The 24,168-nt window shown below is 30.3% G+C and overlaps 3 protein-coding genes across 3 annotated transcripts; 1 reads left to right on the forward strand and 2 right to left on the reverse strand.

The window, feature by feature from the left end:
* Nucleotides 1-145: 145 nt before the first annotated feature.
* On the forward strand, nt 146-23,420 carry LOC105221659 (procollagen-lysine,2-oxoglutarate 5-dioxygenase). Its single transcript, XM_011198797.3, has 11 exons — nt 146-606; nt 2,798-2,889; nt 11,960-12,099; nt 12,168-12,705; nt 12,774-12,905; nt 12,966-13,087; nt 13,772-13,873; nt 13,950-14,075; nt 20,917-21,043; nt 21,995-22,429; nt 22,504-23,420. Exons 1-11 carry the CDS (start codon nt 474-476, stop codon nt 22,786-22,788), a joined length of 2,232 nt encoding a protein of 743 aa, XP_011197099.1. The 5' UTR covers nt 146-473; the 3' UTR covers nt 22,789-23,420.
* LOC105221649 (immunoglobulin domain-containing protein oig-4) lies at nt 13,879-15,570 on the reverse strand. The gene is made up of 4 exons (XM_011198786.3): nt 15,204-15,570; nt 15,070-15,141; nt 14,531-14,680; nt 13,879-14,337 (listed from the first exon to the last, which is right to left on the reverse strand). The coding sequence occupies exons 1-4, from the start codon at nt 15,303-15,305 to the stop codon at nt 14,179-14,181; spliced, it is 483 nt and encodes a 160-aa protein (XP_011197088.1). The 5' UTR covers nt 15,306-15,570; the 3' UTR covers nt 13,879-14,178.
* Nucleotides 17,017-19,958, reverse strand: LOC105221640 (immunoglobulin domain-containing protein oig-4). Its single transcript, XM_011198774.3, has 6 exons — nt 19,744-19,958; nt 18,062-18,168; nt 17,908-17,989; nt 17,713-17,780; nt 17,311-17,386; nt 17,017-17,244 (listed from the first exon to the last, which is right to left on the reverse strand). The coding sequence occupies exons 1-6, from the start codon at nt 19,826-19,828 to the stop codon at nt 17,162-17,164; spliced, it is 501 nt and encodes a 166-aa protein (XP_011197076.2). The 5' UTR covers nt 19,829-19,958; the 3' UTR covers nt 17,017-17,161.
* Nucleotides 23,421-24,168: the final 748 nt, after the last annotated feature.

Here is a 24,168-nt window from a genome sequence, read left to right on the forward strand (position 1 = left end):
TCGCTCAGTAACCACCATCCGGCAACACCGCCTTTACAGCTGTTATCGCAGCTGTGTTGTATACCTTTCAAATATCGCCCTGTGCAACAAAACCAATTGAAATACTTGTTTATTCTTATCGCTTGGGTACTGTTTATGTTGGAGCATTCAATTTGCAGCGGAGAGGAGCTCCCCATTGGATTTTTGCGCTCATTTGTTTAGTTGATTTCGTTAAAATTTAGCTAGCGCTGTTGATTTTTGTGCGTACAACTTGTGTCGCTGATCGTCTTAAAGTGAGCTTGTTGCTGCTTGTCGTAGCAGACGTAAAGAAGTGCTCGAGTGTGTTGGTCGTGCTGTTGAAGTATATCCCATCGCTCTGTACAATAGTACATGTTAATCATTAAGTGTGCACTGTTAATATTAGTAAATCCGAATGTGTTTCAAAGTGTGAAAAGTAATTGAAATATACATAGTGTTAACATTTACACAGAAATATGCAGTTATTAAAACAAGTGGTGTTTAACCAAACGTTACTTTTGTGGCTTGGACTCTGGTCCTGTTGCACTTGGGCGTCAACAAATGCTGCGACAACGGATGCGAGCAATGAAGCGGCAATCGAGGAAGGAGGTGAGTAATGCATTTATACATATGTGATCTTGTATTTCAATATTTTAGCTAGAAATATGGCAGATACTCGTATGTGAATATATGAAGCGTACAAGTATAATCATAAATTCTACACAATTTGGAATGAGATCACTTTGCCATTTCTATTCTAATTCCTTTTCCCCCTTACACATTGAATCCGTTGCATTGACTATGCTGTGTATGCAGTATTTCCACCAGCACAATCAGTCTTTGATTGCTTATGCAGTAATGCAAGCGCTCAACAAATATAATGCATCCTGTTCATTGGTGTTACTGTTCAAAAGCCTTATTTGTGTACATATATAGTAGATATTAGCTCTGCTTGTATTTTATTTAGCTTTTTATTATTGTTACAATCTCATATGCATGTATCTATGTGCTGCACATTGCTTTTTTGTTTATCTTTGCAACTGGAACGCTTTTTCTAACTACATGTTTGAGTATATATGTACATATGTATATATTTTGCGGTTAGTTGATCTCTTTCTTGGATATTTTCTCATTTAAAAACAAACTTTACATTCTTGTGAGCATTCATGCCGGCATTTAGTGAGAAAAATCAACAATTTGTAATACTAATTTTATAAATTTATATAATAGCTAGTACATATATTGTATACAGTGTGATATGCTCTATTATAAATAAATTTATTTTATTTTTTTTAATTCTTTATTAAAAATTGCTCAACACCTGAAGTGATATTCTTCTTTAAGTTACATATATTAAAATTGTAAAGTAAGTTGTATTAGTGATTACTTTTCCATATTTCTAATTCAAAATTATTTGTCAAATACATATTTTAAAATTATATTCTTTATATATGTACATATAATAGTATGTATTGATATATACATACATATATTAAATCTTTCATTGAATTTTCTGGAAGCCGTCAAGATAGAGTAGTTCTTACGTCTCAGCGAAAGAGTCCACTATGTATATATTCATTATATTAAAGTATAGATAGCCTTTGTTATACAAATTTTTTGTAAAACTTTTAATCACAATCACAAACATAATAGTAAGAGTAGAATTAAACGGTCCGGTTTGATGTGTTTTGGTTACCGTAATAAAATCTTCTATATAATGTATTAGTATATGCATACATATGTATTAAAAATTATGATTTATATTATTTATATAGCCTGACTGTGCTTCACACATTTGCTTTACAAAAGCATTATTTTCATATACAAACATACATTCATATGTGCCTAAATTTGCGCATAAGTTCCAGTAAAAATCTCTTGCGCTATTTTCGCAAACCTAAACACACAATGAATATGAGCGACACATTTTAATTGGCATCAATAAAGACAAAATTGTGCTGTACACACTCAACAAAATATATTTGCTAAAATTTCGATTGATTTTTTTTTTTGTTTTTTTTATTCGAAAAAATTTTTAAACTCATATATTTATTTTAAACGTTTTTGTTCGAATATTTTTTCTAACTTATTTAATTTACTTATTTTTAATATTCTTTTTTTACAGTAATATTTTAAATGTACTAAAGATATAGTTTTGATTTTAGTCATATGCATTCGAGTAAACCAATTGTTGCACTTCATTAACCGGAAACGGAAGTACATTATCATTTTTGTTTTAGGGAAGATCTAAATGTAATTTGTCATGCTTCTCTCCTATTTTTTTTTATATTTTTGTTAGGACTACCGAAAATCCATTACAGCTTCTTTCAAACCTGAGAAAACTTTTGAATATGAAACTTACCTTTGCTAGTTGCAGGATCGTTTCGAAAAAGTTTATATTCACTATTTCTTATACTACTGTTATTTATACTTTAGAGCACCTCTGATTTTCTTTTACATACACAACAGTCCATCGTTACCTCCTTCTGCAATGAATTCAAATTGCTGTAAATTTCAAATAAATTATTTAACAAATTTATTTACAATTAAAAAAATATGAATATGCATATTCATTCGTTTCAAGAACATTTCATTTCATTTTAATGTACAAGCTTTCTAACTGTAAAAAATACAGTTAACATTTATATTGTCTGCATCGCCTTGAAGCAGAAGTGTAATAAAATATCTACAAAATGTCTAAATGTACAGCGCTGACAAGCCTTTGTGCATTACTCAGTAGAACCCGGCTAATATTACTTATTTATGTTTTTTTTTTTTTTATTATTTTTCTGTTTTTCAGCGAAACACATCAAAGTATTTACCGTGGCGACAGAACGCACCGATGGATATTTGCGGTACTTGCGTTCAGCAAAGCGTGTCTATGACATTGAGGTGAGTGGAGAACACTAAAAACAAGATAAAAAATAAAATTTATGTCGAAAAAAATTAATTTTATATAAAAAAAATAAAAATTATGATCAAAATTTGAAATAATAAGAATTAAGAAATTTCATAAAAATATAAAATAAAAAAAATTAACAATTTTTTCGAAAAATATGAATTAATAAAAAATAAAAATTCTGAATTAATAAAAATATGATAAAATTTGATTTAATAAAAATCATTATATAAAATATGAATTAATAAAAATTAAGAAAAAATATAATAAGAATATGAATTAATAAAAAATATAAATTATGTCGAGAAATATGAATTAATAAAAAATAAAAACTCAGTCCAAAAATATGAATTAAAAAAATCTAAAAATTCTGAATTAATCAAAAAAATGAATTAATAAAAGATTATAATTTTTTTTTAATAAAAAGCTATACAATTTTATACAACTAGTTCTTACATAATAAACAAATATGAATTACATTAGCTATCTAACATCGAAAAAACTGGAACATCGATCGATGGCATCGAAAGTGTTTTAAATATAGTTAACAACCGGTTTGCGCTAGAACTAAAACAACAATCCTGCATTGCATAAAGAACAGCCTGTTTTCCAGCTATTATTTTACTATTTATGCATTTAACATTTCAAATTTATGACTACAATAGTTTATTTGACAGCAAACATCGGTAACGATAGTTATCTCAGTGCTATCATCAAAACATTGCGAAATCAAAAAAAAAAAAAAAATAGAATAATGAAAAAGCGAAAATATATAAAAATAAATGTATATTATATACCGATCTACACGACTGTGACTCTTAAAAGCTAATTTGTACCAAAAACCGTTTCAATCTTAATGGCTATAACAAGTTTTTCAACGTCTTTTTTGTTGTTTGCCGTTTTTTGTTGTTGTATTTTTTGCGAAAAAATCCTAGCGCTAAATGCAGTGATTTTTAATAGCAAAACAAATAGTAATTAAAAATTTAAATGAAGACATTAGTCGATTACCATTTAGAATTAGTGCACTAAGTGGATTGGTGCACTGCTCAGATATACATTAGATTAGATAAGTCGATGGCTTTATGGCACTTTGGTGAGAAAATATTGTACGCAAATTATAGTTGTGAGATTATATAAATGACAGTTGCGGTAGCATTAGCTTATTGATTTTTATCAGCGAGCTGCTGCCGGACATGGAAACAGGAATACTCGTATGTAACGGGTGATTTTTTTGAGGTTAGGATTTTCATGCATTAGTATTTGACAGATCACGTGGGATTTCAGACATGGTGTCAAAGAGAAAGATGCTCAGTATGCTTTGACATTTCATCATGAATAGACTTACTAACGAGCAACGCTTGCAAATCATTGAATTTTATTACCAAAATCAGTGTTCGGTTCGAAATGTGAAATCCGCTTTTTTATCGACAAATTTTGTTCAGCGATGAGGCTCATTTCTGGTTGAATGGCTACGTAAATAAGCAAAATTGCCGCATTTGGGGTGAAGAGCAACCAGAAGCCGTTCAAGAACTGCCCATGCATCCCGAAAAATGCACTGTTTGGTGTGGTTTGTACGCTGGTGGAATCATTGGACCGTATTTTTTCAAAGATGCTGTTGGACGCAACGTTACGGTGAATGGCGATCGCTATCGTTCGATGCTAACAAACTTTTTGTTGCCAAAAATGGAAGAACTGAACTTGGTTGACATGTGGTTTCAACAAGATGGCGCTACATGCCACACAGCTCGCGATTCTATGGCCATTTTGAGGGAAAACTTCGGAGAACAATTCATCTCAAGAAATGGACCCGTAAGTTGGCCACCAAGATCATGCGATTTAACGCCTTTAGACTATTTTTTGTGGGGCTACGTCAAGTCTAAAGTCTACAGAAATAAGCCAGCAACTATTCCAGCTTTGGAAGACAACATTTCCGAAGAAATTCGGGCTATTCCGGCCGAAATGCTCGAAAAAGTTGCCCAAAATTGGACTTTCCGAATGGACCACCTAAGACGCAGCCGCGGTCAACATTTAAATGAAATTATCTTCAAAAAGTAAATGTCATGAACCAATCTAACGTTTCAAATAAAGAACCGATGAGATTTTGCAAATTTTATGCGTTTTTTTTTTTTAAAAAGTTATCAAGCTCTTAAAAAATCACCCTTTAGATGAATGTATGTATGAAAGTGAAGCGATTGATATGCTGGAAATAATATATACATAAAACGTATAACAAGTCATCACAGCCATATGGTTTTATTGGTTGTTTTGATTTTCAGAAAATATATTGACAAATAGTTAAATTTATTTTTAGTTTTTTATTAAAAAAATAATCAAGTTCTTATATATTTTCTTTAATGGGTATAAATATCTTCATAAACACCCTATATTTTTATTTTAAATTTTGATTCTAAGCTAAAAATGTTATTAATTTATAATAATTTAGACTGTTGTTCAGAGATTTCATCCAATCGATGAATACAGAATTTTTGGTATTTTTTTTTTACTTTTTATTTGTAATTTAAAAAGAAAATTAATTTTTTTCATATATTCTTGGAAATTCAAGTATTTCAGGAAACAATATTACATTTGAAATATGTAGTATAAAGAATTTTATTTAAACGATGAATATTCGTATGTACGATATTTTAAACGAATTTGTGTTGCTTTTTAGAATTTTTATGTTATTTCACCAAGAAAAAGTAATTGCACCATAAATACTGATCGAAAAAAATTTCGTCGAATCGATGTATTCAATATTATTATTTATTATTAACGCATTTTTCAGAAAATTGTAATTTATTCGTGCGTAAATACCTATTTGGAGTAGTTTGTATTTTCATCGAATCGATGAATATATTATACTACAAAGAAATTTCTTTAAATCGATGAACTTTCATATCAACGATATTTTTATTGAATATGTCTTGTTTCTTGTATTTGATATGATATTTCCCTAAGTAGAAGTTATTCCAGCATGAATTCAGTTCGAAAAAAATTTCATCGAATCGATGTATTCATTACTATTGTTTATTATTAACAAATTTTTTGAAGAATTTTAATTTATTCGTGCGTAAATACCTATTTAAAGTAGTTTGTAAACCTTTCATTAAATCGATGAATGTGTTATATTAAAAAGAAATTTCTTTAAATCTATGTACTTTCATATATAGAAATAATTGCAGCATAAATACTTTTCGAAAAAAAATCTTCGAAGCGATGTATTTGTTCATTATTATTATTTATTATTTAATTATTTATAATTTTTTCGTGCATAAAAACCTATGTATATCCAGTAGTTGAAAACATTTCATTAAATCGATGAATGATTTATATTATACGATATTGTACACTATTAAGAAGAAAAAATTTCATTAAACAGATGATTATGTTTGATATTCTAAAGAATATGTTGTTTTCTATAATATTTCTATAAAATTCTATTTTATCTATTCTATTTCTATACAAAGAAAAGTAATCTGGTAAAAATTTAGCGTATAAATAAATTTCGTCGAATCGATGTATTCATTATTATTCAATTTTTTTTTTTTGGAAAACTCTAATTTCTTCTTCCGTAAATACAACTTTGTAGTAGTTTTTAAAACTTTCATTAAATCGTTGAATATTCATATGATATGAAATTTCATCAAATCGACGAAATGAAAAACGAAGTGTTGTTTTAAACATCTGGTCTTATTTTCTTTAAAGAAGAGTATTTCTTGTAAAAATTAAGTGCCAAACTAAATTTCATCGAATCGATGTATAGATACACATTAATTATTAATCATAAAAAATGTCGAAAATTTCAAATTTTACTACTAATTTGTGTTTCATTCAACCATAAAATTAATTTAGCTTTGTTTGATTAACTCATTTGTTCGGCTTTTTCACCTATAACAGCCACATGCTGAATTTATTTACATAAAATTTTTAACATTTTCATTTTCATTTACAAATCAATATAATCTACAAATGTATATGATTTTTTATTTTAGATCTATCCGAAAACAGTTCGCATGTGTATTGCTATTTTTTTTTTTTTTGCCACGACAATCTTACGCTATGGGACAGTATGGGCTGGGCAGTCAACCGTCATGTGGTCCAGTGGCCACTAGCCGGCGGTTGTTGCAAAAACAACAATAAAACATGTTTCCCTTAAGACCTGTCTTCGGTTTCATGCTATCAGCCAAGCATCAACGCAAAAAGCGGTCAAAACAAACAACTAAATATATTGAATCAATCGTCGCTTGACACTGAAATTCGCTGAAATTAATATTATATAGTTTTCAACTGTACGCGCCTTGTACATACATATGTATGTATGTGTGATGACGACGACTTGGGGTGCGACTGGTCTGTTCGACTGCTGTTTGATAGTTCAAATGCTAATTAACAAGTTTTATGCGTCAAACCATTTGCATATATCGTGTTAATTATCGGTTATCAGGCTTGGTTGGGCTTCACAGATTTTTTTTTTGTTTTTTTTTTTCGGCGGCGCGGCAATCTTATAGAACTGGACATATTCTCAAATATTATAGATATCCATTTTTGTTGGTTGTTTAATAGGCGCGCTGTTGTGATTCTATCGCATCTATTTTAGTTTAATGTACTAACGTTTTATTCCGTTTGCTAATTACTTGAACACGCTTTTCAGTTGGAAATAATTTATGGTTTAATCGAGCGCATAGATCATTTGCCGGTTGTTCAATAAAGGAAAGAAAAGATGCTGAAAAATAAAAACAATAATAATAATAATGAAATAATAAAAAAAATTATCTTTTAAATTTTTGTGTGTGTTTGTGCAAACAGAACTGGGTCGCTTTCCGAGCGCACATAGGCTTTTTCATACATACATATGTACTAACATACTCTCATGTAGATAATATACATAGGTCTCATGTATGATTTCGTTTGTATGCACTGCATGTGCTGATGAATCGGTCATCACAGCATCCGGCGCACTGAAGCACATCTGGAACATGTGTTTGTTTTACATATATACATATGTATATAATAAATATATAAATATGTATATAACAGCGCACATGTTCTTGTGCAGCTTACTGTGCGGCTCCTTCAATCGCCAACTGATTTTCTGGCGCATTCTAATAATTTGATGAAATCTCTATAATATAGAGTCTACATATTCTCGTACAGTTCCTATATACATACATATATACAGTTGTTTGTATGTATTGTTTATATGGTTTTAATTAACTAGTCCATAAATGTTTACGGTCACGTAGTCCAACCAATATCTCTGGTTTATATTTCCTTAAGCGATTCAATGAACTTTTGTGATTTTGTTTTTGTACTTCCTTTTTTATTTCCGATAGTATATAGACATACAAAATATCTTGGGTTAATTTTGATAACCCCACCTCTTTTCTATGACCTATCGATCCTTAATATGATATAACAGCACATCACATCACAAACATCACAAGTTAACTTGCCTAAGTTACTAGATTAGGTTAGGTTTTGACTCTCGCTACAAATTTCACAATGGATGCCACTAAAAGCACCGGTCCATTGTGATGCCAAAAGAGTCTGTGTATAGATCGGGAGCACAATGGGCCTAATGAAGACCTAAGTGCGGCCGCTTGCGGTCGGGCTCACTTTGCCTCTCTTTTCAACCAACCAATCATGGTACGCAAATAAGACCCCTATGTATCGTCGCAGCGCTTTGAGCCTATTAATTTTATGCGGTTGCTAATATCCATTCCGGCAAGTTCGCTAAAGATATAGCTATCGAGTTGTTTCAACCTCCGTCTTGCTAACGCTGGACACTGAAAGAGGAAATGAATTGATATTTCCACCTCGCCTGCATCCTTATAGCTATTACAGTTTGCGTCCTCAGTGAATTTTCCAGTTTTTTGTTTTTGTACTTCCTTTTTACTTCCCACTTCGACAGCTAAAGGCGCTGGTGCATTGTAATGGGAAAGGAATCCTGAGTATGGATCGGGATCACAATGGTCCTATGAACAGCCTAAGTGCGACCGCTTGCCGACAGCTCACTTTGCCTCCTTTTTCAATCAACCACCTACCAACCATAGATCGCAAAGAAGACCCCCGAAGACACAAACAAGCAAGTTCGTTAAAGACATAGCTATTGAGATGTTTCAACAACAGTCTTGCTAACGTCTCATACAACAGTGGCAGTTTGGCAGGATTCCTAGCCTTATCGCGAGAAGTGGAACCTTTTTAAGTGCAAGTAGCTCAGCCGATGTCTTGCGTTCCACTTTGTGCTAAACGAATCTTGTAACCGAGCAGGTTCTGATTGTTAACCAGAGTTCACCGAGCTCGCGAGAGGTCCAGTAATCTAGCGCTAGATCACAAGAGAACAACCGAGCCTCGGTTCGTTCCCAGCAAGGTGAAATAGATCGAAGGGGGCTCTTTCTTGTGAGCTCATCCGCTCTGCAGTTCCCAGCGATTCCCGCTGTGACCCGGTAACTATATTATTTAGTCTGATAATGAAATTGCTTGACCCTATCGACAATAAAATAATTCATTACTACAATAAACCTCAATTTCGTAAACGTATCTTATTTCATTAAGCTGCGCTTGATTTCCAGTAAGAATATAGTTTGCTTAATAGTTTGATTCCACCGGCACTAATATCTTTTCGTGAACAAAAACAAAACAGAAGTGCTTAGCTGTTAATATACACGTACTTATGTACTACTTGCAACGCCAGCATTAACGGAGCAACTCATTTGTCAAGCAGTTTCTGTTGTTAGATAAGCCACTACCGGTTCACAAGCTCACTCAGCTTTGCCGGCTTGCGCTTATCAGTTTCGTAAAAGTTTCATATTAATGATTTTTATGGAAATTTCTGTTTCTATGTTTCTACATATAAATGTACGCGTTTGAATATATATGTACTCTATATATGTATATGAACATGCTGCAACTTGAGACAAATAATAATTAAATCCATTTATTTTGTGCAGGCAAAGTGACAATTGTCAAGATTTAAGTATGAGTTGTGTTTTAAATAAAACTTGCTGATAAGTCAAATATTTTTGAGCACATCAGTTGCGACATTTGGGTCATCTGACACCATTTGTTTTGAAATTTTATTTGGTTATTAACACAAATATATATTTACTTAACTATATACATTTAACTATATATGAAGAGGAAGAACACCTCGCGTGTTTAAGTGGAGCTTCTAATGTTATATTTTCAGTCTAATAATATTCATAACTCTATTATCCCCACAACGTTATATATTATCACTTTTGCAAGATGCATTAAAGATCATCGTTTCGGAAATTTTTTGGCATTTTTGTCTAATCATGCTAATTTCACCACATCGTCAGTGATGAATGCATAAATTATCTATATTTATACGTCAAATCTCTGTCAAGTCATCATCACTAATAAAATTGTTTAGTGATTTCGTTTGACATCAAGGTACGATGACCTAAAAAACAGCTGTGAGAAACTTTCGATTGAAAATATACTTTGAAAATGCGCTAAAGTGACGTCAGCAGAACAGCTGATTTAAGGTTTAAATGCATTGAACGGTACATTTTAAATATTTAAGCATCTAATGTCCAAACTTTTTTTGATCTAAGCCTGATTATAGCCGAATCGATAATAGCGCACCATTTTTCTCTTTCTCGCTGTCTTGCCCTCGCAATTCGGGAAATCCCAAATGCAAACAGGTCGCTCTCCACCAGGTCTTTCCAGGAGTGGAGGTCTTACTCTTCCTCTGCTTTCACCGGCAAGTACTGCATCGAACTCTTTCAAAGCTGGAATGCTTTCGTCCATGCGGCCAACATAATTTAGTCAGCGTAGCCACTGTTGTTTTGTGCGCTGAACTATGTCTATGTCGTCGTATAAGCTCGTCGTACAGCTCATCGTCTGCGGTATTCACCGTTGTCAATGTTCAGAGGACCATAAATCTTGCGCAAATATTTCCTCTCGAAAACTCCTAGTGGCGTCTCATCGGATGTTGACATCGTCCACGCTTCTGCATCATAAATCCGGACGGGAATGACAACTCAGTCAAAAGTAGTACCTGTTGGCAAGAGTGATCCGGCATTGGAGTTCGAGGCTGACATTGTTGGTGTTGTTGAAGTTGGTTCCCAGGTAGACGAAATTATCTACGACTCCAAAGTTATGACTGTCAGCAGTGTCGTGGGAGCCAAAACGCGAGTGCGCTAATTGCTTTTTTGATGACAGGAGATATTTCGTCTTGCCCTCATTCATCTCCAGACTCATTCGGTTTGCTTCCTTATCCAGACTGTGGGAAAAGCAGAACTAACGGCGCGGTTGTTGTTCCATAGAAAAGGTGGTGTGGTCGATCCTCGGGTCTTCTCGATGTTGGTGTTGTCCCATGGTGAATATCTGGTCAATTGTGGATTTTTCAGGACTAAAGCCACACTGATAATTGTACAATCTTTGGTTTCAGAAATGTCATATTTATGTTTCTGGATAAATCTTTTTTTACCAGTTCATATTGCTTTTTGCTTAGCTAAAAAATCCAGGTACGTTCCGGTTATGTAGAACCCTATTGGAAACAAGTCGTAATTTAGTATAGCTTTATTCCTTTCTTTAAAGATTTAATTTGCATTTTTAAGTAGCTTCTTCGAACACTAAAACTTTTGAGGTAACCCTCGTATGTCTTATACTGTGTCTGGAATTGAAATGATGATTTTCAATAACAATAAAAATCTTTATTGTTTAACTTCTTTCTTTATGATGGCAGATTGATGACAAAAATTATAAAAATTCTTAAAATAAAAGATTAATACCAAAGAAGACTCATAAATGTAAATTTGATCGATTAAAAAACTAAGCTTAAAGTAAACACACACGAATTAATAAAAACTCAGCTTGATGCACAACTTTGAAACTCCATTAGCAAAACAATTAGCCAAAGCAATCAATGCAGCGTTATAAAATTTTATTTGTTTAACGAACAGCTGTTCAGTCATATAAAAGAAGAGGTCAATGAGCTTCGCAAATATATATTTTTATTGAGAACTAGACACACCTACATAGGTATAGCTATATTAAGAAAAACTAAACAGTTTCTGTTTACATTATCTGCAGGTGAATACGCTTGGTATGGATGAGGAGTGGAAAGGTGGCGATATGAATGGTTTGGGTGGCGGCTATAAGATACGTTTGCTGCGCGAGGCCGTTAAGCCCTTCAAAGATGAGAAGAATACAATTATTTTGTTCACCGACAGGTATTTATAACAAATAACAATTCAATAATAAAGCTCTATTAACTGTTTTTTATTTATTTTCTTCAAAGCTACGATGTCGTCTTCACCAGCGGCCTTAATGAGATCTATCGTAAATTCAAAGAATTTGGCGCGCGTGTGCTGTTCTCTGCGGAGAAATTCTGTTGGCCCGATGTAAAATTGGCGAAGGCATATCCACCGGTATCAGAGGCCAACTCCTCACCTTACCTCAACTCAGGCGCCTTCATCGGCTATGCGCCGGAGATCTATAGCATTTTAAGCGCTGAGGATATCAAAGATGACGACGATGATCAACGTTATTATACGAAAATCTTCCTCGACACAGATAAACGCAAGCAATTGCACATACAGTTGGACACACAATCGCGTTTGTTCCAGAATTTGAATGGCGCACGCGAAGATGTCAAGCTGAATGTGGACTTGGATTCGAATGAGGGCATATTGCAGAATATCAACTTCATGACAGAACCGAGCATTATACATGGCAATGGGCCGAGTAAAATAGAGTTGAATGCATTTGCAAATTATTTGGCGAAAACTTTTAACGGTCAGTGTTTGATATGCCAGGAGGATCGTTTGGAGTTGCAAGTAAGTCATTGGCTAAAATGTGTGAAAATATTTGTATAATTTATTTTATTTTTTTCGTTGATTCACAGGAAAAAAATCTGCCCGTTGTGTCAGTAGCGCTCATCGTTACACAAACAGTGCCTTTCTTCGGTATGTTCCTGCAGAAAATCGAAAATCTCAACTATCCCAAGGAGAATTTGCATCTATATATTTACAGTAATGTAAGTCTGCTTTGATATTATTTAAAAAATATATTTTTGTTATTGTAATTTTAATTACAGCAAAAATTCCATGATGACATGGCTTTAGCCTTCCTTAAGCGCGTTGAGAAGGAGTATCGCAGCGCGAAAATTGTGCTTTCCAGCGATGAGCTGAGTGAGCAGCGTGGTCGTGAATTGGCGCTGTAAGTCAGAAATTAATTTATTACAGTTACATATTTTATTAATCACCGTATTAAATTTTTTTTTGATTTTTAGAAAGCCTTTTAGTCCATTTTTTTTTGTTAAGAAAAAGTGAAAAGTACTTTAATATATTTTTTTTAATAATAAAAACTTTTAAATTTACTTTTTTAATAATTTTTTAAATATTTCTTTTTTTAAAAATTGAATTTTTTTTCATAAGTTTTTAATTTTTTTTTTATAATTTTTTAAATTTCTTTTTTTTTTTAAATTGAATAATTTTTTAAATTTATTTTTGTTAATATTTTTTTAATTTTTAAAATGTAAAATTAAATTAAATTTTTAAATTTATATTTTTAATATTTTTTTTAAATATTTATTTTTTTTAATAATTTCAAAATTTTTTATTTTCATAATTTTTTATTTTTTTTTATAATTTTTTATTTTTTTTATAATTTTTTAAATTTATTTTTATTAATATTTTTTTTTAAATTTTAAAATTTTAAATTAAATAAAATTTTTAAATTTATATTTTTAATAATTTTTTAAATATTTATTTTTTATTTAAATTATTAAATTTTTTTTCCATAAATTTTTAATTTTTTTTATAATTTTTTAAATTTATTTTTTAATAATTCTTTTATTTTTTACTTTAATAATTACATAATACGCTTCTCTTCCACACACAGCCAACAAGCCAAGCAAAAGCAGAGCGATTATATATTCTTTGTGGACGCCGCTGTGCAAGTAGATGATCCACAATTGCTGCGCGAATTGTTAATAATGAATAGGTATATTATTTAATTAAATACATTTTTTTTATTTTATAACACAAACATTGAATTTTGCAAATATTTTTCATGTCAGACAATTTGTTGCGCCTGTGGTGAGCAAATACGATGAATTATGGAGCAATTTCTGGGGTGCACTTTCCGATGGCGGCTATTATGCGCGCTCGCACGATTATGTGGACATTGTGAAGATCTCATTTACGTGAGTTAAAACAAAAAGTATTTTATTTTAACACTAAATTATATTTGTAAGACTGCTAAAGTAATTTTTAGTATGAAAAAGTTATGTTAGTATTTTATAAAAATTAATCGAAAGCAATCGAGAAATCTGTCTTGAAACTACGCCGATCAATTGAGTACATATTATCAGCAGTGCATTCATAAAGACCGGCATCCATTTGTGTGGCGGGATCAATTTCGATTTTCGATTTAACTCTATCGTCGCCAATGCGCCACTCATGTACCTGTCGAAAAAAAATATAATAAATTAAATTAAATTAAATTAAATTAAATTCAATTAAATTAAATTAAATTGAATTAAATTAAAATTAATAAAAAATAAAATAAATTAATTATTAATTAAATTGAATTAATTAAATTGAATTAAATTAAAATTAATAAAAAATAAAATAAATTAATTATGCTTAGCATACTCACATGCATGTAGAGATGTTGAAAAATTTCTGTACCATCTTTGTACCAGGTTATGTGTGGACGTGGATTACCTTTGGCCACACAAAGAAAAGCGATTTTATGCCCCAAAACGTATTCATAATCGAAGTGGGAGGCTTGCAAAATTTTAGCGCCCTGTAAATGCAGGCAAAAAAGAAATTTTAGTAGAGATTGGTTATAGAGAGTGTCATATGGTGTATAACAAAGCGTTGGAAAGTAGTTTGAATGTCTAAAAAAATTAAAAATATTTTTTTTCAATTGAATTTTTTTTAAATATTTTTTTTTTAATTTTTTAATTAAAAATATTTGTTTGTTAAATTAAAAATATTTAAATTTTTTTAATTAAAAATATTTTTTTATTTTTTTTTTATTAAAAATATATTTTTTATTTAATTTTGTTTAATTTAATGTTTTTTATTTAAAACAATTTTTTACTTGTTCAACATGATTTTAAGCCAAATTAGTCGAGTTCGAAACTTCGAAAGTGCACTCAATTAACTATTTAATTACATTTTTACACTCACATTATTGTTGTTGTAATACTGATCCGACTCTGGATCACGATATTTGCCTGTTATGGGTAAACCTATTTGTACCTGCAAATTTGAAACACTTCTTTTAATTAATAAATCAAAATTTTCAATACTAGAACACATACTCTGGATTTAGTGCGTCCTCGTCCACGTCCACGACGGCCATCACACACTTGAGAGCTTAATATAAGCACACCAAAGCAAATTAAGAGCACTCTTACATTCATGATTTTATAGGAATTAGTTTTTGAAATATTACTTAAATCACAAACTACTGACTTTTTCAAAAACAAAATTGTATTATAATTTATTTCAATTTATGGCTCGGTTACGTTTCGATTTCGGCTCGAGTGTGTTAACACTTTAACGCGCTATACGCTCGCCCGTTACGATCGCTGCCGCCTTATTGTTTGCTGTACACTACGACCGGATAAATACGACTAAACAGTGGCTGTTTTGTGAATCTGCAATCACAAGCAGTTTATTCGCTTAAATTGTGTGTGTTTGTGTTTATTGGACCTACTATAATGCAAGGCACCGTTAGTCGCAGCATGTGACGAGTTAAATTTGAAAATTGAAAGCTACACTTTATGCCGGGGGCCAATCGTACTTTTTGTGTTGTACCTTTGCACCTACATATCATGGAAATTTCACTCTCAACTACTTTGGCACTTAACCATTAATGGGAATATTCGCAGCGTAGTCTATATGAATATACAAATGCGCATAAGTTTTGCAGACAATATATAAATGAGTAGACTAACTAAATGACGCGCATGTACTCGTATGTGACACCCTTCCGCATCTGACCAGTTTTAGGTCATGGTGAACATTTGATTTGATATTTTTTGTGCCACAGTGCGTTACTGTTATACTTAGTAATGTCACTTTTAAGGTTACTAAAAATAGTTTCAAGGAAAATATTGAACTACATTCGAGTTTAGTCACATATTTTTAGGCGTTTTGTAATTATAAACTAACATTTTTTCCTTTTTGATAATTTTGACCGTAAATTGTTGCCTACTTATAGGCGTTAGGACACTTTAAATATATATTTTTTGATTAAATTTCAATATACATTATACTAAAAGATATATATGTGTATAATATATATAGATAATATCATTTTGAAATGTGAAACTTAAAAAATTTTGTAAATTAAAACCAATTTGTTGCCTATTTATAGGCGTTAGGACACTTTAAAGATGTTTTCTTCAATACAAAATTCTATGAAAAATATATATAAATATATTTGTATATAATATAGTTTTGAAATGTTAAACTTAATATTTTATCGATTTCAATATTCAAAACCAATTCGTTGCCTTGTTATAGGCGTTAGGGCACTTTATTAAATTTTTTTTTTTTAACTTTAACATAATATGATTTTTGAATGATTTTTGAACTTGCTTTAGCAATTTCAATATGTCTGTAATATGGCTACGAAGTAAAAAACAAGTGATTTTTTTAAATTGAAAATTTTCGAAAAATATTTTTTAATAAATGATAAAAAAAAATCCTAAAAAATGGAAATTGAAATCCAAGTCATAAATAAAATTAATTATTTTAATTTTTTTTATTTTTTTTTTCAAAAATAACCTGAAATGTTCCACTACCATTCGCTACGCCACACAGAATCAATTTAACTCTTTTACAATTTGTTCATTTACACCCAATTGTCTACGAGGCAGTAGACAGCATAAACAAATAGTTTGTTAAACCAAAAATTGTGTGAATTAAATAATTGAGACAATTTGTCGCCGAATGTTATTTTGCTAGGTTGGTTCCCATCATGTATTTTAAGTATACTAGAATGTAAGGGTTTTAGAGGACTCGCTCATGGTACATACTTGTATTAGACTGCAACGCAAATAATTTGACGCAAACTGCTTTAGTTTCAATCAAAACTTATTTGTTCTAATATACAATGCCATTTTTTATATATGAAAATTGTCTGTTAGTAATTATTTATTTATTTGTTTTTGTTTTTATTATTGTAGGTTATCCATATATATTTATATCGTATACATTTTCTAGAAAAATTCGTTTTACACAAAAGTTTGTATTTTAGAAGTATAATTTACTAAAAATTAATCATAACGTAATCGGTGCGAAATCCACGTCTATCGATGGCGTAAATATTGTCCGCTTGACATTCGTAGTAGCCTGTGAATTTCACAAAATAATATGGTTAAAAATTATTAATATATTTTTAAATATTCATATTTATACCTGCATCCATTTGTGTGGTCGGATCGATTTCCATTTTCGATTTTATTATATCTGCATCAATGTGCGATTCATGGACCTGGAAAATAAATAAAAACAAAAGAACATTTTAATTGGTATACTGGTAGATGACTGATATTGAATAATATGGAACCATACATAATATATACAGTTCCACTGCCATAAGTCGAACTTTTGAATTGACAATAGAAGTCAAATTTCATACAAATTACCTTCCATAACTCGAAGTCTTTCTAGCTCGGAAGTTTTGTTTGAGGATTATGGCGATTCGAGTTAGGGAAGTTCAATTGTATTTCAAAAATTATGGAAAAATAATGATTCATTAGATTCATAAAAGGCTACTTGACTTACTATGTATAGGAAAGGTCTTTCTCTTCAATTTACCTGAAAAAATCGATGCTGATACAATTCGGCGCCATCTTTAAACCAAGTGATTGTGGGGCGTGGATTACCTACAGGGAGTTTATAAACATTAAAAAATTTTAATGATTTTTTCAAATTTTGGTATAGTAAATCATTTTAATTTTAGTATAGTAATCATGTTTAATCATATTAATAAATTATTCCTACTTTACCCACCCTGCGCCATGCAGAAAAATGTGATTTTTCTTCCCAGCGTGTAATCCAATTCGAAATGTGATGATTTTATGATTTTGGCGCCCTAAAAAATAAAAAAAAATAAATTTAGTTTAATGTTCATCAAGGTAAAAAACTATCAAGCACTTGTATTTACATTTTCATGATCATAATAATTGACGGCATCCTGTGAGCGATGTTGTATGACAACTGGCTTTTTGCCCGTATAGTTTCTACGTAATACGCCGCGTGCGCCGACGGTGCCTAGTTGGGAGAAAAAGAAAACAGTTATAATGAAAAATTAATTTATGTAAAATTTAAAGAAATTTAATATAATCAAATGTTTTAAAAGTTTTAAATTTAGAACTATTTTTTTTTATAAATATATATAATTTTTTTATAATTTAATCTGAATTAAAAAAATATTTATCATTTATCTTTTGATTTTTTTTATACTTGGTATTCTATATTTGTTTATAGTAATAAATTACGTAACTATTTTTTTTATTGCAATACATACAAAATTTGTTAATACTTAATTTTTTTAAGTTATAATTTAATTTTCAGTTTAAGTTTTCATAGTTTATTATTATAAAAACAAATTTTGGAGCAGTATTGCAAATTATAGGCTTTTAAAAACACTAGAAGAAACATATTATTTATTAACTTTTATTATATTTTTTTTTCATATTATAAAATATCATATAAATTTTTTATATATTAAAATATTTCGTATTTTTTTTAAATAGTGTAAATACAAGTTTCTTCGTTTAATTTTTAAAAACTTTGTTTACTATTTAGTTTTAATTTTTTATTATTATTATTTTAATATTTTTTAATACCTATTTTAGTATAATTTTAATTATTAATTTATTTTATTTTATTTTATTTTAATTTTTGTTTAATTTTTGTTTAATTTTAATTTTTTTTATTTCTTTATTAATTATTTTTTTAACTTTTTGGTTTAATTGTTTAATATTTTAATATTTTTTAATACCTATTTTAGTATAATTTTAATTATTAAATTTTTTTATTTTATTTTATTTTAAATTTTGTTTAATTTTAATTTTTTTTTATTTCTTTATTAATTATTTTTTTAACTTTTTGGTTTAATTGTTTAATATTTTTTAATACCTATTTTAGTATAATTTTATTTATTACATTTTTCTATTTTATTTTATTTTAATTTTTGTTTAATTTAAATTTTTTTTATTTCTTTATTAATTATTTTTTTTTAACTTTTTGGTTTAATTGTTTAATATTTTAATATTTTTTAATACCTATTTTAGTATAATTTTAATTATTAAATTTTTTATTTTATTTTATTTTAATTTTTGTTTAATTTTATTTTTTTTATTTCTTTATTAATTATTTGTTTAACTTTTTGGTTTAATTGTTTAATATTTTAATATTTTTTAATACCTATTTTAGTATAATTTTAATTATTAAATTTTTTTATTTTATTTTAATTTTTGTTTAATTTTAATTTTTTTTTATTTCTTCATTAATTATTATTTTTTAACTTTTTGGTTTAATTGTTTAACAAATTTAATATCTTTAATACCTATTTTAGTATAATTTTAATTATTAAATTTTTTTATTTTATTTTATTTTAATTTTTTTTTATTTCTTTGTTAATTATTTTTTTTTAACTTTTTGGTTTAATTGTTTAATATTTTTTAATACCTATTTTAGTATAATTTTATTTATTACATTTTTTTATTTTATTTTATTTTAATTTTTGTTTAATTTTTTTTTTTATTTTTATTTTTTTTTATTTTTTTTTTTTTTTTTTTAACTTTTTGGCTTAATTGTAATAATTTATAATATTTCACTTACGCTGCGCCTCGCTGCTGCACAACAACAAACAATTGACCAGCAGCAAAGTAAAGTAACCGAAACTGTTGCCGAATGCAATGCGCATTTTATTTAATATTATTTTGGTTTAATTATACTATTTTTTATTTTATTTTAGTATTTTGAAATATTTTTTTAATAGATAAATTTTTTTTATGTTTTTTTTTTTTGTTTTGTTAAAGCAATATATTTAAGAACAGTACCAAATTAAACCGAAAAGAGCACGTTTGAAATTTAATATGGGTACTTTTTTTCTGCTTTCCTTTTTATTTGCTATAATTGTTGTTTTGTTTTAACTTAATATTTTATTTTATTCGTCTTCTCCACTTTTTTTTACATAAAAAACAATGATATTTGCCTAATTTGTCTATCACTTCAGCATTAGCTGTGTTAGCTCAAAGGCATGTTTCTGCAACTACTGACCACGCGAAATTCGCAATCAAACTGTGCGCCATCAACTACCTCGTCGTCGCCGCCATCGACAACATTGTCACTAAACGCGTCATTAGCGTCCCTTGCATGCCACACAAATGCTATAACTCATTATCACGACAGCCACAGCCACCTACAATGGTGTGGTGTGGTGCTCTGCTTTGCGCACACAATTTCCAATTGACACAGTGGCGAATAACCGCTTTAGTGGCTGCATTTACTCTAGGGGTTCAGTTTGTTTATTCTCCTACACTAAATTAACAAATTGCTTTTGTACAACAACAAAAAATATATACTTTTTTAGTAATTCACCTCCTGGCTGGCGCAACGCATATTGTTAGGTTTGTTTGGTGAAGATGAGTTCGCTGGTGAAACTATGTGTCATTGGTTGCTTTATAAATTTGTTTAGTTTGTTGCACTTTTGCGCATAAATTTTGTTGATTTTTTTGTTAGTTTTCAACCATTGTCTGCATTCGCATACACCCTACAATGTATTTTGCGTCAGCTTCCAGTTTTTCAAAGTCTTCAGATGCCTCCGTTCTATATAGTGTTCCTTCACACAAATTTATTTTTATAATTTGTATCATTTGTTATTATTGTATTGTATTGTGTTGTATCGTATCATCTGTTGTTGTTCTATATGCCTTTATTTCTTTATCCTTCTTTCTTTTTTTTATTGAAATTTGTATATTAATTTGCGTTTTTTTTTCATTTTGTTTTCAGCGGCATGTGGAATGTCCCGTATGTGTCCAGTGTTTATCTGATCAAGAGCAGTGCATTCAAACATATCTCGTATCAGCATCGTGATTATGACCCCGATATGGCAATGTGCGAATCACTACGCAAGGCTGTAAGTAAAATTATAATATCGGTGTATATACTTGTACTGAAGTATTAAAACTGTTTCTTACGGTCAGCTGTACTGAACAGCGCCGAAAGGTGATCAGTGGAAGGTGCACATTTGGGTACATATTTATCTTAATAAGTTCATTGCTTTAGCCTTTTGTCCGTAATGAAAGCTATTTATAGTAAATTTTATTGTATATATGGACGTAATATGTATATGTGGTGTGTTCAAAAAATAACGGGAATTGTTGATATATCTACCCTTGTGGTACAATAAAGTTTTTAGCTGTATTCATTTCTTACATTGTCTGTAGAATCACTAAGTTTGGACTTGTTTTTATAAGCTTGCAGATTTTCCTTTGTTAAACGACACACACTTCGTGGCTTGTTCGTGAATTTTTGGCCAAAAACAATGCCTCAGCCTCGATATTCGTCAGACATGAGCCCGTGTGTCTTTTTCCTATTTCCAAAACTAAAGAGAACCTTTAGGTCGTCGATTTGAAAAGCATAGCTGAAAGAGCCAAAGTCCATCCCAAAAATTGAGTTTGAGAAATGTTTAGACGATTGAAGGAAGTGCTAACACAAGTGCATAATATCGACTGGCAATTATTTTGACGGCGACAACATTAATGTGAACGGATATATATATAATTTGAAAATTCCCGTTATTTTTTGAACGCATCTCATATACTTCTTTCTGTTGTTCTCCATTTCTCGACAAATAAATTTCAACTCAATGAAGTTTATAAATTAGGATTAGCGATCTAAACCTTTGCTAATTTCTGTTATATTCTTTGTGTGAACTTATTTTCCATGCTTTTCTGCCATTTTTAAACTAGCATGATATTTGAGGTTAAGGTCGCTTAAAACCTCCAAGCGCTAAACACTTAAAAAATCTCTCTCTTAAATTTCTTTTCACTAATTATTATTTCTATGCTTATCTCATTGCCCACAGGGTGTCTTCATGTACGTCACCAACCACAATACCTTTGGTCATTTGGTGAATGCCGATAATTTCGACACCACTGTCGCACGCCCGGACTTTTACACGCTATTCAGCAATAAATTCGATTGGGTGAGAAAGTATATACATCCGAGTTATTTTAAATACCTGGAACCCAATGCAACGATTGAACAACCATGTCCGGATGTCTTCTGGTTCCAAGTCGGTACCGATGCTTTTTGCGATGATATGGTGGCGATTATGGAAAACTATGGCAAATGGTCGGATGGCAGCAATAAGGATCAACGTTTAGAGGGTGGCTACGAAGCGGTGCCCACACGTGACATACACATGAAACAGGTGGGCCTAGATGGATTGTGGCTGCGTTTCCTGGATTATATTGTGCGTCCACTGCAGGAGAAAGTTTTCCTGGGCTACTATCATAATGTGAGTAATGCATTTGAGATTTTTTAAATATATAATTATATTTATATTCATATTTATTATTTATTTACTTATAGCCACCACGTTCGCTAATGAACTTCGTTGTGCGCTATCGGCCCGATGAGCAGCCTTCACTACGTCCACATCATGACTCCTCCACCTACACGATCAATATCGCATTGAATAGGGTGGATGAGGATTATGAGGGCGGCGGTTGCAATTTCCTACGCTACAACTGTAAGGTGGAGAAGACGCGCAAAGGTTGGATGTTCATGCATCCAGGACGTTTGACGCACTATCACGAAGGCTTGAAGGTGACAAATGGCACGCGTTACATAATGATTTCATTTGTTGATCCATAAGCCATGCTGCATATTGCACAGCGGATGATGATTACTAGAATTTAAGCAAAAACTGCCATTGGCCTGTCCAAAGATTACCTTTAGTTGCTTTGTAGTTGCTTTCCTTATGAATACAATGGAATCTCCAAAAGCTTTCTTAGTTAACGTATCGAATCGTAAGAGTCTACTTAATTCTACACTACTGTATGCATATGAACAAAGTCTAAAAAATAAAAAAATACTATTATTTAAATATACACAATTCATGAAAATGCATACAAACTTATATAAATACAACCAATACATACAGACATACACGTATATGACTACTTATCTCAAGAACAAATGTGAAAATCTAGTTGCATGCATATCGTGCGTAAAATTGCTGAATACTCGTCATTATAAATGAATTTATTATGTTTTACAATATCAACTAACTAATAAGTGAAGCTGCATTTAACCAAAACAATCCCAATGAATTGATACAGTCAAACTACTATTATATACTCGTAATTGACAATTTTTTGTACAACATTTTATATTTACCTTAACAATTAACAATTAGCTGATGTACTCGTATGTGTTTGCTAAAAAAGTGATTGATTTATAAGCAATGAACAAATAAAATTTTTTATGTAAAATAGTAATATAAAGCTTGTGTTTCTTTTTGTTGTAGCTAATAAACTGATTTGACTGCCGCCGCCAAACAACTGGTATCATATTTTTTAATTATTTCAACATGTAAATTAGTTACATAATTATACTAGTGATAATTTTTATTGTTATTAGTTCAGCGAAAAGCTATGAAGTTACAGATATATACGTATATTTCTGTCATATGTATGATTCGTTAGTCTAATCATGTTTAAAGATCCGAACCGCTGAGAACATTTAGTTAGGTTGTCTTTGTACGAAGTTAAAAAAGTTGTATCAAAAACAGCTTAAATACAAACTATATCGAGATTCTCTTCATGCCAAGGCTTGTTCCAAAAACATATTCAAGAAAATTTCCTGTTTTTTTTTCGATCAGCTTTAGATGTATACGAAGATTAGCGATATGTATTATAGGCTTTTCACACAGCCAAATAAAATTACTACATTAAGATTATAATTGAGAAACCAGTACTAGCCTCTCGTACAGCCGGCTACTTGATTAACGATCAGCATTTTTGTTTTTGCTCTTCATAAAATTGTTGATTAGTTTTATCAATTGATTGTTATTTTATCAATAACCACAACCAAATTTACAGCGTGGACAACAACCCGCAGAGTTGCATTGCAGTTCCGACTCGATTTGTATTAATCGTATACAAAAATGTAATAAAAAAACATTTTTCTTTTGTATGGTAAATCGATCTAAATCAGCGCTTTAATCGAGCAAAGGTCGGTTAATTGATCAAT

The sequence above is a fragment of the Zeugodacus cucurbitae genome, chromosome 4 (genome assembly GCF_028554725.1).
Source record: "Zeugodacus cucurbitae isolate PBARC_wt_2022May chromosome 4, idZeuCucr1.2, whole genome shotgun sequence".
Lineage (NCBI taxonomy): Eukaryota > Metazoa > Arthropoda > Insecta > Diptera > Tephritidae > Zeugodacus > Zeugodacus cucurbitae.

What these genes read in the sequence shown, in the direction of transcription:
- LOC105221659 (XM_011198797.3), top strand. Translation starts at nt 474, where the DNA reads ATGCAGTTATTAAAACAAGTGGTGTTTAACCAAACGTTACTTTTGTGG. An exon ending in CGTGGTCGTGAATTGGCGCT is followed by an intron (nt 13,088 to 13,771) that starts GTAAGTCAGAAA and finishes TTCCACACACAG; the next exon opens with CCAACAAGCCAAGCAAAAGC. An exon ending in TCCTGGGCTACTATCATAAT is followed by an intron (nt 22,430 to 22,503) that starts GTGAGTAATGCA and finishes ATTTACTTATAG; the next exon opens with CCACCACGTTCGCTAATGAA.
- LOC105221649 (XM_011198786.3), bottom strand. Translation starts at nt 15,305, where the DNA reads ATGAATGTAAGAGTGCTCTTAATTTGCTTTGGTGTGCTTATATTAAGC. An exon ending in GAGGACGCACTAAATCCAGA is followed by an intron (nt 15,142 to 15,203) that starts GTATGTGTTCTA and finishes TCAAATTTGCAG; the next exon opens with GTACAAATAGGTTTACCCAT. An exon ending in AGTATTACAACAACAATAAT is followed by an intron (nt 14,681 to 15,069) that starts GTGAGTGTAAAA and finishes CTGCATTTACAG; the next exon opens with GGCGCTAAAATTTTGCAAGC.
- LOC105221640 (XM_011198774.3), bottom strand. Translation starts at nt 19,828, where the DNA reads ATGCGCATTGCATTCGGCAACAGTTTCGGTTACTTTACTTTGCTGCTG. An exon ending in GTGCAGCAGCGAGGCGCAGC is followed by an intron (nt 18,169 to 19,743) that starts GTAAGTGAAATA and finishes TCTCCCAACTAG; the next exon opens with GCACCGTCGGCGCACGCGGC. An exon ending in ATCAGCATCGATTTTTTCAG is followed by an intron (nt 17,387 to 17,712) that starts GTAAATTGAAGA and finishes TTTATTTTCCAG; the next exon opens with GTCCATGAATCGCACATTGA.